Genomic DNA, 12,911 nt, shown 5'->3' with positions numbered 1-12,911 from the left:
GGAATAAGACACAGTTTGGACAACACGTCAAACATAAGGATCTTTGTCAGTCTATGATAACATATAGAATTACATCTAACATATACAACCCACATTGCAGAACTAGCTACATTAATTACGCATCTAACAAGACGTATCGGCTAACTTTGAGATTAAACAAAACCCGACAAGACACCTGTTCAGACTTAGTTAACTGACTTTGACGCCTCGTGGTGGGAATGACAGAGCTGAGTAAATAGGAACGTTGGTGTGAGAGCTGGTGCTAGCGGTTTCTCCTAATGCTGTTAAATAGTTATTGTAGGAGAATTATTGTTTGGACAAAAAAAAACAGTGATTTGGTAAGATATGGTGGAGAGGGGGCACTCTAGGAAGTGCAGCACGCCATCTTGTTTCCATGATTGAAATTGTCTTGAAGAATAATGAACTTTATTTCGCAAATATGGGTACATGTATATACATGAGAATGACAAGAGATTTTGCTTCATGCTGTGGTTAGGTGCAGTTAAGACAATTTAATTTATTTCTGGGTCAATGTTTCTTTACCATAAGGCCTCGTTCTGTTTTTCTTTTCTGCTCCAAATTTTAAGCATTTCGTCTTGATGATAAAATTTACGTTCTCAAACAAAACTTTCATTCAAAACTCCACAGCTTCAAGTCAAAACAGTGCATCATTTCCTTCAACTTTTTATTCTCATAGCTAGCTAAACTTACCTACTACTAAGCAGGTATCTCAAAAGTTCTAAAACCAACAACCCGGTTGCCACATACTGGGAAAATCCTCCACACAAGTTTATTTACCTTCTAAAAATATTTGAATTTTAAACTCGGTGTAGTGTAGTGAAGTTATCGACATTTTTAAGAATACTCTCAAGTTATAAGCAAGTTTTATTTGCTCCTAGTGTTGTTACGGTCAAAGTTTTATCGATAAACTCGGAAAGTTCTCGAACTTTTCCTCTTGTATGTTTATCATTTGCATGTATGATTTTTATCTTTATTAGATTAGGTTTTTGTGCATAATATTTTCTAGTTTATAGAGATTGTGTTTACTTATTAAGAGAGTTAGTTATTTAGCTCTGAAATTTAAACATAATTTAAAAGACATAGCCATAATATTTTTTTAGATCATCAATTTGTCACGAAAATCGAACCCAATATGATCATTTAACTATATAAACTCACATCAAATATAGATCTTTGAAAAATTACAATATAGAGTTTAAAAAAAGTATTGAGTATAAAATAATGAATAACCTGATCTTTCACAGAACCTAAACTTCTAAACATAGTCTTCTCTACTTTTAAAATAAATTATCAATACCTATACAAAAAACCCTGAGACCAAAAACAAAAAAGCATGACCAAAAATTCGTCCTCAAAAAATTATAACCAACAAAAAATATCCAATTACACATTGCGTACACGTGTGTGTGAAGTGCGGTTGTGTGCGTCAGGTATCCGTCACCGGATAAATATCTCAAGAGTCCCAGCCCTGCGCGGAACGTGCCAGCCTAGCGCGCTGCAGTAGGGGCTCGTTCATACGACACCATTTAAATATTGTGGGAAAACAGACGCCATGTTTTTATTAAAAAAAAAAATAGGGATAGCTGTCAGTTATTTTTTTTTTTTGAGGTTTTGTTGCTAGGGTACCTATGTTTTTTTTTGTGTTTTGTAAATGATAGGTGAAGTAGCATTTGTAATTTTTTTTGTGTTTTAATTTTGGTAAAATTATGTGTGAAAGTTATGAATAGGCAATTATTTTGTTTAAAAAAGAAATGGTATTCAACCTTTCGTGAAATAAGCCACAATGATATATTTATAACAAATACAATATTATTTTAGATGAAAGGTTCATACCGAAAAAGGCAATAAATAAATTCGAATAGATAAAGATTGGGATGAGAAAATAAACGGATAAACCCAAAGATAGAGGCGATATAAACACGTCTATTTTTATTACTAAAGCGTAATTTCCGTAATAGAACAAAACGTACCAATAAAAAAACTACCAAGAACTCATTTGTTTTTATGTGAATTTTATTAAGTGAATAAAATTTTATCTCGGCCTACATCGGTAACCACGGCTTAACAAAGTACGCATACGGCAATGCCTACTGCGCATGCCCGTGGCTCACTCATTCCGGACTATTTGTTTTGTCGTTACACTATCAAAAAGCTTCGGATTGCTCGCATAGTAGCATCTTCCCTGCTAATTGGGTGATATCCGAACGTATCTTGGCTATCATACAGCCCTTGGTGTAAAGTGCAAGTGTGTGCGAGTTTCCGAACGCGCGGAATCAATCAGCCGCCTGTCAAGTGCTCGCGACTTCGCGCCAATAGTTGACGTTTGGCCGCGTGCGGTCGCTCGTTCGGAATTTGAATAACTTGACGTTTCGTGAGTGCTCTTTATCGGTGATTTGTGGTGGACATTACAGGTAAACACTCGGACCTGTGCTATCCGCATTCAGCCGCAGAATCTATCATACCCTGGTTAAACTAAACGTGACACCGTGCATTGAACTCTAGTTTAAAAACACTGAATACTTAAAAACTTAATTCAAGTTTTAAAAACTTCAAGGCGTCCTTGGTCCTCCAAGATGAATATAACCTCAACGACGGACGGTGAGTATTATTTTCTTAAATCGAGAACATCTGCAATGTAAAAGTACCTAATTGCTTGCATTCCCTAGATGCGCACCTCTGCGGAATTCGTCGCACATACCAAATTGAGCTTTATGACCGCCGCATTAGGACGAAATTTTATCAACAATAGTTTTATCTGTTTTTTCGATCGTTTGAACTTTAACGCCATGTTATAGGGTTGAAATTGGCAAGTAATTTGTTTGGTTGTCATTAGGTATGGTGATATATCTTTGCGCGTTTCCGAGCCTAAATGAATGTTCGCGTGTGTGGATGTGTTCGCTACGGCTGGGTTGCGGTATTTATTATTGTTTTAGTCTTAAATTTGTTTCGTCAGGCGAATTATTCTATCTTTGTTGGGTGAACTTTGAACGTTAATGGCTATATTATGTTTTGTATACAGATAGGTTAAATTGTGTTGTCATGTGATTTTAGTGAGTTTCATATTACGCGTAATTCGTTTGTTGTTTGACTGTTCTATTTTTGTTATATCGTTGTTTCTGCAGCTATGTGGTGGACTGCAGAGTGGCAACAGGGTGAGGGGCGGGGGGCGGGGGGACAGTACATTGACATTGACATTTCAGAATACACAACTGGCTCCATGCGGCAATCGGCTCTCCAATATTGACGATCTTCTAAATCGATTTTACTGTGGCATTGACATACATATTTCGGTAGTTAGTCGCTAAGGCTTTAAATTTAAATATTGAAATAATTTTCTTCTATTTTAGAGTATATTTCTAAACCCTTATTCTATGACGAATCTATGATAGTAGATGATATGAGAATATTATCATCAAAACTATATACATAGCGTCAATCCTCTGCAGTAAAGACTGCAGAATCATAAACCAACAAAATAAAACAGAATTGTCACTTTTAAATTGTAGCAATATACCGTAGCTTCTGTTTTAAATTAAATTCGTCTTTATTCCAAAGGCTTAAGGTTTATTTTTGCAGTTTGCTGATGAAACTGACAACTTGTCAAATGCACAACGTACTATGAATAGTGCAACAAAAAAATAACAATTTATACTTGATAAAGTATTATCTACTTATTATTAATTTGCAAAGCAAGGGTATTTAAACCCAAAGTCCCAAAAGACTAATTTCATCTTATACAAATGAAGCTCCCAGGTCAGGGACTCGTTGTCAAAATTAAAAACTTAGCATGCTACTACTAATTTGACAACAATTGAAAATGAACTTTAACTCATGTGCTACACGACTGAAATTAGCATAACACTTAAAACATGCTGCTAGCATGTAAATTGTGTTGTTCAATTATCAACCGAAACTTGTTGTGGTAAAGTTGAGTTTCAATTGTTATTGAATTAGTTGCTGTGTTGCAGTGACCCTTGGAAGCACTAGTTGGGTAATGCTATGCATAACTTATTCTATTTATAGGAACAATACCCTGACGACTAGTTTGACGACCTGGTTCTGAGTAGAGTTGCTTTTTTTAGTTGCTGAAAATACTAATCGCCCTCGTGGCAATGGGTAAGGCGAATAGGTGTGCCAGACTCTATCTGACTCATCATCATCAGCATCAGCCCATGAGGAAATAGGCCTCCCCAATTGCACGCCATCGAGATCTTTCTTCAGCTGCTCGCATCCAGCTTCTGCCAGCCATCTTGCGCAGATTATCACTCCCCTGCAGTCAAACTTATACCACCGAAAAGCTTCCCAGTTCCCTATATTCAGGGACCAGGTTAAAACGCATTTGCAGAATTCCGCGAAGAGTAGCTACAACTACAACAACATCTTGCCTAGATAATTTTTTGAGTGTTCATGAACACAGGAGTAGGCAGAAAATTTAAGCAAAAAATTTGCCCCACATCAGGCTAATATATACTGAACTGTCGTGTTTCTCAAACCATTTCCGATCCATCCCTTTATCTATCTGCCCAATTACCGTCACAGATGACCAACCAAGCTTATTATCATCAGATGTAATTGGTAAAAACCATCGAAAATAAAGAAGAAAAAGTTTGCGAAGTAATGATGCTATAGCGTCATCACATTTTATGGAGCGTTTCACAGTGTGCGGCCATTTATGAGACTCAAAATGAACGGAGCTCGTCTTATGAAAACACGACACTCTTCCTGAACTTGAGAATAAGGCCATTTGTACACGTGACGAAATAAGCCTCTGAAAAAGAATCAATTTTTGTCTTGTAGTTATTAACGCTGTACAAACTCAGAGAGGTTCATTCAATTATTTTATATATACGTTATGCACAAACATTTAAGTCACCTATGCAGACTCAGAACCAACCACAAATTATTGTCTTTCGTGGAGATTGAACCCGCGAAACCTCTCCTTTATGAGTTTAGTGTGACGACCTATATCACTCGGATATTCGTGTAGTCAAGAAATCTTTGCAGGTTTACTTATTACGCATTGACGAGGTACTTCATTTTTGTGGCATCACTATACAATTAACTATAGATAGATATGTATCTATAGCGTATTACGGGGATCGCTACCTACCGCCGTTATCAAAGAGATTACATTAGATTTTATTCTTGGGTTTTCCGGCGACATTTTCCTCTCAGCGTACCAAGTGATAAATTGTTTGCTTCTGTCTAGAAAATACATTTAAGTCCGGAATCGATGTTGGGACGTTTCCAGTTTGCAACAGATATATAGGTACACCTTGGTGTTATTTTTTTTAATGTTAATGTATTTTTTCCTGTCTGACAGCCAGTCTAACCAAGGGGTATCGTGTTGCCCAGGTAACTGGGTTGAGGAGGTCAGATAGGCAGTCGCTCTTTGTAAAACACTGGTACTTAGCTGAAACCGGTTAGACTGGGAGCCGACCCGAAAAGGCTAGGCCAATGATGTTAATGTATTTTTTCCTTTATGAAAGCCTCTCGTACTAAGGCATTTCTTTGTGTCACCGAGGAATTCGCACACATTCAATTTATATGCACAAGACATGTGTAGACTTCAAGAACTATGTCACACAAATGCTTGTTCTAATTGTAGATCGAACCACGACACGTCGCGTACTGATCAGTTATGCCTACAGCCTCATTTGATCTAAGGGTTTACCATTACCTTACCACTACCTTAGTGGCTCCGAAGGAGAGGCACGTCGATCTACGCGAAGTAGATTGCGACTCGAATAGAACAATAGTGCTTTGACAAATGGTCGTAGGCCTCCTTGGCTTACAAAAAAGACTAAATGATTTTTTTTCGTTTCTACCTATATATAAAGGGACTGAGAGAAAACTTGTATTGTTTCTTATAAATCTTTTTTGAGTCGAGGATCAATTCTTCTTCTTTTTGAGTAGATAGAAACTTTTATTTTTAACTTGACGCTACTTAATTCTCTTACTGTCATCATTAGTTCATTAGGATTTTTTTTATCAAATTTTTTTTTTAGACATGTCCTTTAAATTGTAAGTCAGTCGTCAAAATTTGAAAAGATAAGCAAAAGAGTAAAGTAAGAAAGTAAATTGCCTCCTACTAAGTTCCTAAACCCATATTCGGTAAGTTAACGATTTGACCACAGCAACAACACCCTCATATTTTATATAATATACATATATATATATATATTAATACTTTTCCTTATGTTCCAACATAATATCATAATTCCAAACATACTCATTTGACCCTTATCCATATGACGTAATATTTTTACGATACACTACGTGACGTAGTACGTGTGTGACGTTGTTACGTGTACGTGCGATTACGTGCAAATATGGTGGACATGTGTGTAGCTGCCTTTGTGGTGTACGCAATATAACTTAAGGGTCATAAGATATAATATAAGCCGTCTCATCCCCTTTTTCGGTTGTTACCATTTTCCTGGTACTGTGATGAAATAAGGCTGTTTATTTAATTATTATAATAAAAATAACAGATTGCAATCGGAGGAGGAGAGAATTCATCACCGAGGTAGGTGATTAGTGGTGGTGATTTTGGAATATTAATCTGAGATACCTGAATATGAACCTCTGCATACTTAATTTCAAGAATTATGTGTATAATGCTATTGTTCCAGTACAAATTAATTTTGGTTAGTTTATCTTTAAATGATACAGTTAATCATTTAATATACATATCTCAAAACCTTCAGTTGTAAATCAACCAACATTTCTAATATTTAAGTAAAGAGAATTATAACAGACGGTTAATATTGACTCGCCCTTGTAGGGTTTAAGTAATAAAGCTGTTTATTCAACTGTCCCAAAAAACATTCCCAAGTGATTCAAAATTTATTGGCTTAGAAAACCGATTCCCAAAAACTAATACCTTTCCGATATTGACCGATTGTTACCGAAGCCGTCTGTGAAATTGTACCAGAATAATTTATTATTAACCGCTCACTTTTATAAAACTAGTTTCAAATAAATAAAAAACGACGTTCGATTTTCAACCCTATGCCAATGATCAAATGGGTGACATTTCATCGAATACATTCCCTGAACATTTAACTGTATCCAGACAGGTGTAACGAAGAAACATTCAATTTAAAACTCTATCTCAGGAAAATAAAGTCTGTATTTATGTAAACGTGCTATTGAGTACTACGAGGCTACGGTGCGTAGTAAAACGTAACGCTACGAGTTGCTACGCGGCGTAGCGCGCATGCGCTCTAATCTCCTGTTTTCCTAGCCGCCGTCTCAATAACACTCTACGCCCTTTAAGGTTATATTCACGTTGTAAGTTATATGATGTAAAGAACCTCTACTCGAAGTCGAATTTCAATGTCATTCGGAATAAATTGCGCAAACAATTTTCTTGTAGTTAGTAGTTTTGTAAATAGGCTTATATTTTACTAAGTAAATTGTTACTTTGAAAGAAAAATACTTTGGCATATAGCAGAACTTTTAAACGACCTAACGATTAGGAAAAAAATGTTTGTAGTTAGTTTCTTTCGAAACAAAATTATGTTGTTAACTTAATACTGATTTATTATTTAAGTTTCGGTAACGTAGCTTGAAAAAAACTGAAACTTTTGAATAGGTATATGCACCTATAGTTATTAATTACTTCATCGGACTAAAGAGGTCAGTATCATAATAATTGAACAGGTTTATCTTAACAGCGTGCTTTCGATATATATTAAAATAATACCAAAATATTTAAAATAATACCAAACATTAATTAGGCACACGTTAAAAAGTTAATTCCCAAAATTGAAATAAACAACATTTTCCTAAATCAGTTTTTCGTACTGAACTTCTAGTCGTAACTTGTTAATTATTTATCGTATCACGACAAGGGGACGAGACTTTCCCCGTTTGAGTGACAACCCTATATTATTTAATATGGAGTAATCTCCTTAAAGGGAGGGGAAAACAATGTCGATGTTGGTAGTTTTTTGGGATTTCGTTAGATGAAAAATAAATAATATATCGTAGAGTTGAAATTATATTAATGCATTTATTTGCTAACTTTTTTGAATTTTGCTGGTGCAAGAGTGTGTTTTTTTTATTTTTACTGTTTTCAGTTGTAACATAATTGTGGTATCAGGACAAAAAAAATCAACTCTTTCGAAAACTAGTGAATTCTTGCTTTTTATTTTAACTTTCGACTTTTTTTATTGCAAATACTTTAAGTATTTGAAATTCAAAAAACTAGAGGTTTAATTTAAATAATTAAAATTTATAGGTATATTGAAAATTGTAGCTCAAATATTCATACCTATTTATTTCAATTTGCAGTCACCTAATATCACTAGATAGGAAGAAACAGGGAGCATATGAATTTGTGTAGAGTCACTTGAATATTTAATACCAACCCATGATGCCCTAGTTATCTGCCCGGTTTTACCCGAGCTATGGTTGTTATAAGGTTAATACTTTAGTTATTGACATATTAAAATTATATTACCGGAACACATAAAATTTTGTCTCAAGTTTTAACGCGGGTGGGGCATAATTAAGTAGTAAGGGTGTGGTACTTTAATCCTCTAAATCCTTATTAATGGAATCTGTGAATTTAATTAATGAGGTAGAAATTAGTCTGTTGGTCAAACAAAATGGAATATTTATTTTAAAATTATTAATATTTTTTTTCAAACCAATTGACACTGTATTTATATGGATGGGTGTCAAATACGGGACGTCATTAAAGAGCCTAGCGTTAAAACATTGTCGCAGTCTATAAAGGTTTATGAGAGAATGGCCAGACATGACACATTAGATAAAACTGAAGAGAAAATCTGAAAAGTGTTTTTGCTCCGAAGAGGGTCAGTTTTTGTAAAGTCTTTCTTCTGGGCTTGACAATTTAAACAAAACAAAAGAGAGACAGTTATACCTTTTTAATTGAAACAATGCAAGTCTTTGATACCCATTCGTTGGAGTAGACAAAAAAAAAGAAAACTGAAAACATCTCACGAGTTAGTCAAAATAATTATAGTTAATATAGGTACTTCGAACAAAAAAGATGGTAATAACTCAAAAACTGAAAAAAAAAAACAAAATTACTTAATTGCTTAAAGATACTTACCCAAAATCTTCGTAACAAAGTGGGAAAGCCTTGAAAACATAATTTATTCACGAATCGAAAGATTGACAAGTCTGTAATTATGTTGAATACATTAATAAATTCCCAAGTGGGGTCTTTGCTAGAGATTAGCTGATAACGGGAGAAAGTTAGTAAAAACTTCTTTATCCGGGTACTGGGAGCTGATGATCTAATGGAAATTGTTCATGAAGATGCTACATAGATATATCTATACTAATACATAAAGCTGAAGAGTTTGTTTGTTTGAACGCGCTAATCTCAGGAACTACTGGTTCAAATTGAAATTAATTATTTTCGTATTGAATAGACCATTCATCGAGGAAGGTTTTAGGTTATATACCATCACGCTGCGACCAATAGGAGCGAAGATACAATGGAAAATGTGGAAAAAACAGGGTAGGTATAAATCATAACTTATATCTTCTAACCACGCGGACGAAGTCGCGGGAAACAGCTAGTCTGTATATAAGTCCAGATAGACGGACATTATTGGTATTAAAGAAAAACGTGATGCACCGAACAAAAATAATAAAAATAGGTTAAGGGCAGGGGAACGATGATACATGCAATACATACATACATATTATGGAGCTGAAGATTTTGTGGCACCACAGTTAGCCTGCCAAGTCCAAGGTGTTAGGTGCATTTTCCATTTTTTTACATTTTATGAAGTAGGTAAAATAGTGTTGGATTATATCACAAGGAAACCAGCACACCTGAGAATTATTCAATGGTGTATTCAAACTACTATGTATGTTAAAGAGTCAACGTATTAAAATTGAGAATGATGGAGTCTACTATTACGGTCCTTAGTCAAAGTTATTTCAAAATTTAATCTCAATCCGTATACAAAATGTTACATAGGAATAGAATATATTTACAATACCATCATTAATTACGCATACGAAAAACTTTTGATATGAGTAGGTTGATTTACATACATAATTAATATGATAGGTAAGTATTTATTTAGCACGGGAAAATTATACTGTTTGACAGGTTGAAAACAACAATAAATGAAATACATATTATGTATGTTAAAAATAACATGGTCAACATATATTATGGTCCCGAGAGACTTTGAGCATGATATATTCAGGTAACAGTGAACCGGTCAAGTGCGAGTCTACCTCGCTACTCTTAGGGTTCCGTACAAATAGGCTAGTGAAAAACAAATCGGTTGGGTGATAAATAGATTTGAGGGTAGGTACCGACAAAATTTCTGATTTTTTCTTTTCACACAAAGCTGGAAAAAATAACACATTTTATTAATGAGATGTAAAATGTAGGTACATCTCTTAAATAAATAAATAAAATGGATGTTAATTCCTTAAGAAAACCGCAATAGGAAAAGTGATTGGCAGTCAATGTCCGACGTAATATAGAAAACTATCTACTGATACGATTTTGAAACTTATTTATCCAATACAAAGCCATGTCATCTGCGAGTGTATGTGAATTTGTCATAGGTAAGAAATCGAATAAAATATGAAGAAAAGTATCAGCCGAAGAGGTACCACGCACAGGTCAGCTCAACTCGCGAACCATTCTGTCGTATGGATAGGCTAGTGGCATTATCACCATGGCAAACCCACTGTGAGCAAAATGTCGCAACTTCGATCCCCATTTAGGAAAAGCATTTCAATTTATTCATTGCATTCCATAATGTAATTTACAGGTGGTAAACCTAAATCTAGGTAACAATTATGGACTCTGTCGGGCACAGCACTATTAGGAGAGAGGCAGAGCTGTTTCTACAATTTTATTCAATATTGTTTTAAAAGTTTGTGTTTAAAGCATTTGTATGATAGACAAATGCTTGTTCATAATCTTGTTGTTAGCATGCCATTTAGATACTTGTGAAACTCAAATTGAACTGCTCAAAGCGGGAGTAGTTTTTTGAGTAAAAAAAAAAACGAAATAAAACAAAATAAAGGACATGGCCAATTTATACAAGGCACTCTGCCTAGCTTGTAAAAGTTCATGTACATTAACGAAATTTTGCTTTTTTGAATTAAGTTTGTCCTAAAAAATATAATATATATGTTACATATTCCATATACTTCAGATTTTTTAGATATTTACATAAATGGATGTTGTTTTAATCCTTCTTATTCAATGAGTTGCAAACTGATTGGGTTTCATAAAAACTATAGGCGTTCGGAGCACTGAAAAGGTTTTAAATTGATACATAATAATAAATATTCACAGAAAAAGGCAAACGTAAATAATACACAGAGTAGGTACTTTTGTATAAATAATACAACGTGCGCAAAATGCCAACTATAAGTAGTGACAGATCCGCTGTCATGATCACATAGCATTACGTTTTGTTTAGCAATCAATTTACATATTTACGCTGTTTTTATTAGTAAACATTATAACTTTTACTGGAAACACGTTTTCTCAAAATGGCGCAGAGCCTGAAAGTATAGGAAATAAAAGAAAAAAAACTCTTTAATCTTGTGTTAAAACTCGGAAGTTAGACAGAAATATGAAGGATGCCATAATTTATATTTTATTTTTTATCATTAGGCTGTTATTAATGTACATGCTACCAAAAAAACTAGGCAGAAACTGGCCATGTCCTTTATAACTTTCTTAAAATCAACCAGTTTAAAATAATATCTGGAGTGGAACATAACATCAATTGAAACATCGGGCTTCAATTATTTGATTTGATTAATACTGTAATGGAAAGCGCTCATTTAACAAAGTTCATGAACCGTCCAGGTATTAAACCAATCCCATTATTAACTGGGCTTTTAACTGTTACGTGGAATATTAATATTATCTCGTAACTGATCTGTGGGACTGTCACCTATACTACAAATATACATTTAAATAGAAATTTGATCGAAAAGCGTAGATTGTGTTTTAATACTGTTGATGGTTTTTTTGTATATAATATTCCGGAACTTTGAGACAAGATTAAATAAATATCCACAGTCATTTGCGGCTTTGACTGAATGGATTTTTATGATTTCCTAGCTGACCCAGCAAACGTCGTTTTGCCAATTTTTTTTTTCTAGTTGTATGTATTTTTAATGCCACATTATAAAAAAGATAAAAACAAACAATTTCGTAAAAAAACTAAAATATTTTTTTTTTCGTGTGGGTAACCCTTGTCACTTAGGGGTATGAAAAATAGATGTTGTTCTATTCTCAGACCTACCCAATATGTATACATAATCGGTCAGAATCGGTCGTACCGTTTCGGAGGAGTACGGTAACTAACATCGTGACACGGGAATTTTATATATTAGAAGAGATTTGGCTACTATGATAATAGCTGTAAATTGAGTTAAGGAGTGTTTGCATGATTCGTCACTAACCAAGCTAAGTTTATTTGGTCAATATCATTTATAACTTCTTCATTTCTTATGGTTGTTGTACAACTTGGTGTCAAAGCTTAAACCAACCGTAGGCCTTTGACGTTTCTTAACGCACCTTTGAAGATATATCAGGTATTCTGTCAACATGACAGGTGATAATTGCTTAATATGCGCCCATGAATCATTCAAGACATCGGTGACCGCCAGTGGCGATGAACCTACTTACTACCTATGACTTGAAAGCCGACAGTCTAACCACTAGGTTATCACTGCATATCAAAAAATACTTTTTATATTGACCTCAATGGTAAAAGACAAACTCACTCTATCTAAAACAATCGAACACCACAAAAGTGTTTGAAATCCATACAGGTTTTCAATAGTTGAGGTGTTTATTCTTACCCTAACAATTTTCGGTTTTCCACACCAATTATAAAATACCTAATTAT

General features: G+C 34.4%; 1 protein-coding gene across 1 annotated transcript in view; it reads left to right on the top strand.

The window, feature by feature from the left end:
- Positions 1-1,752: 1,752 nt before the first annotated feature.
- LOC113507664 overlaps positions 1,753-12,911 on the top strand; it is a 124,275-nt gene continuing 113,116 nt past the window's right edge. The window contains exon 1 of the mRNA XM_026890567.1: positions 1,753-2,619. Within this exon, the coding sequence (XP_026746368.1) occupies positions 2,595-2,619 (25 nt within the window). The 5' untranslated portion in view covers positions 1,753-2,594. The remainder of the gene's footprint in view (positions 2,620-12,911) is intronic.

This window comes from Trichoplusia ni, unplaced genomic scaffold, assembly GCF_003590095.1.
Source record: "Trichoplusia ni isolate ovarian cell line Hi5 unplaced genomic scaffold, tn1 tig00003034, whole genome shotgun sequence".
Lineage (NCBI taxonomy): Eukaryota > Metazoa > Arthropoda > Insecta > Lepidoptera > Noctuidae > Trichoplusia > Trichoplusia ni.
This window is presented reverse-complemented; position numbering and strand designations above follow the sequence as displayed.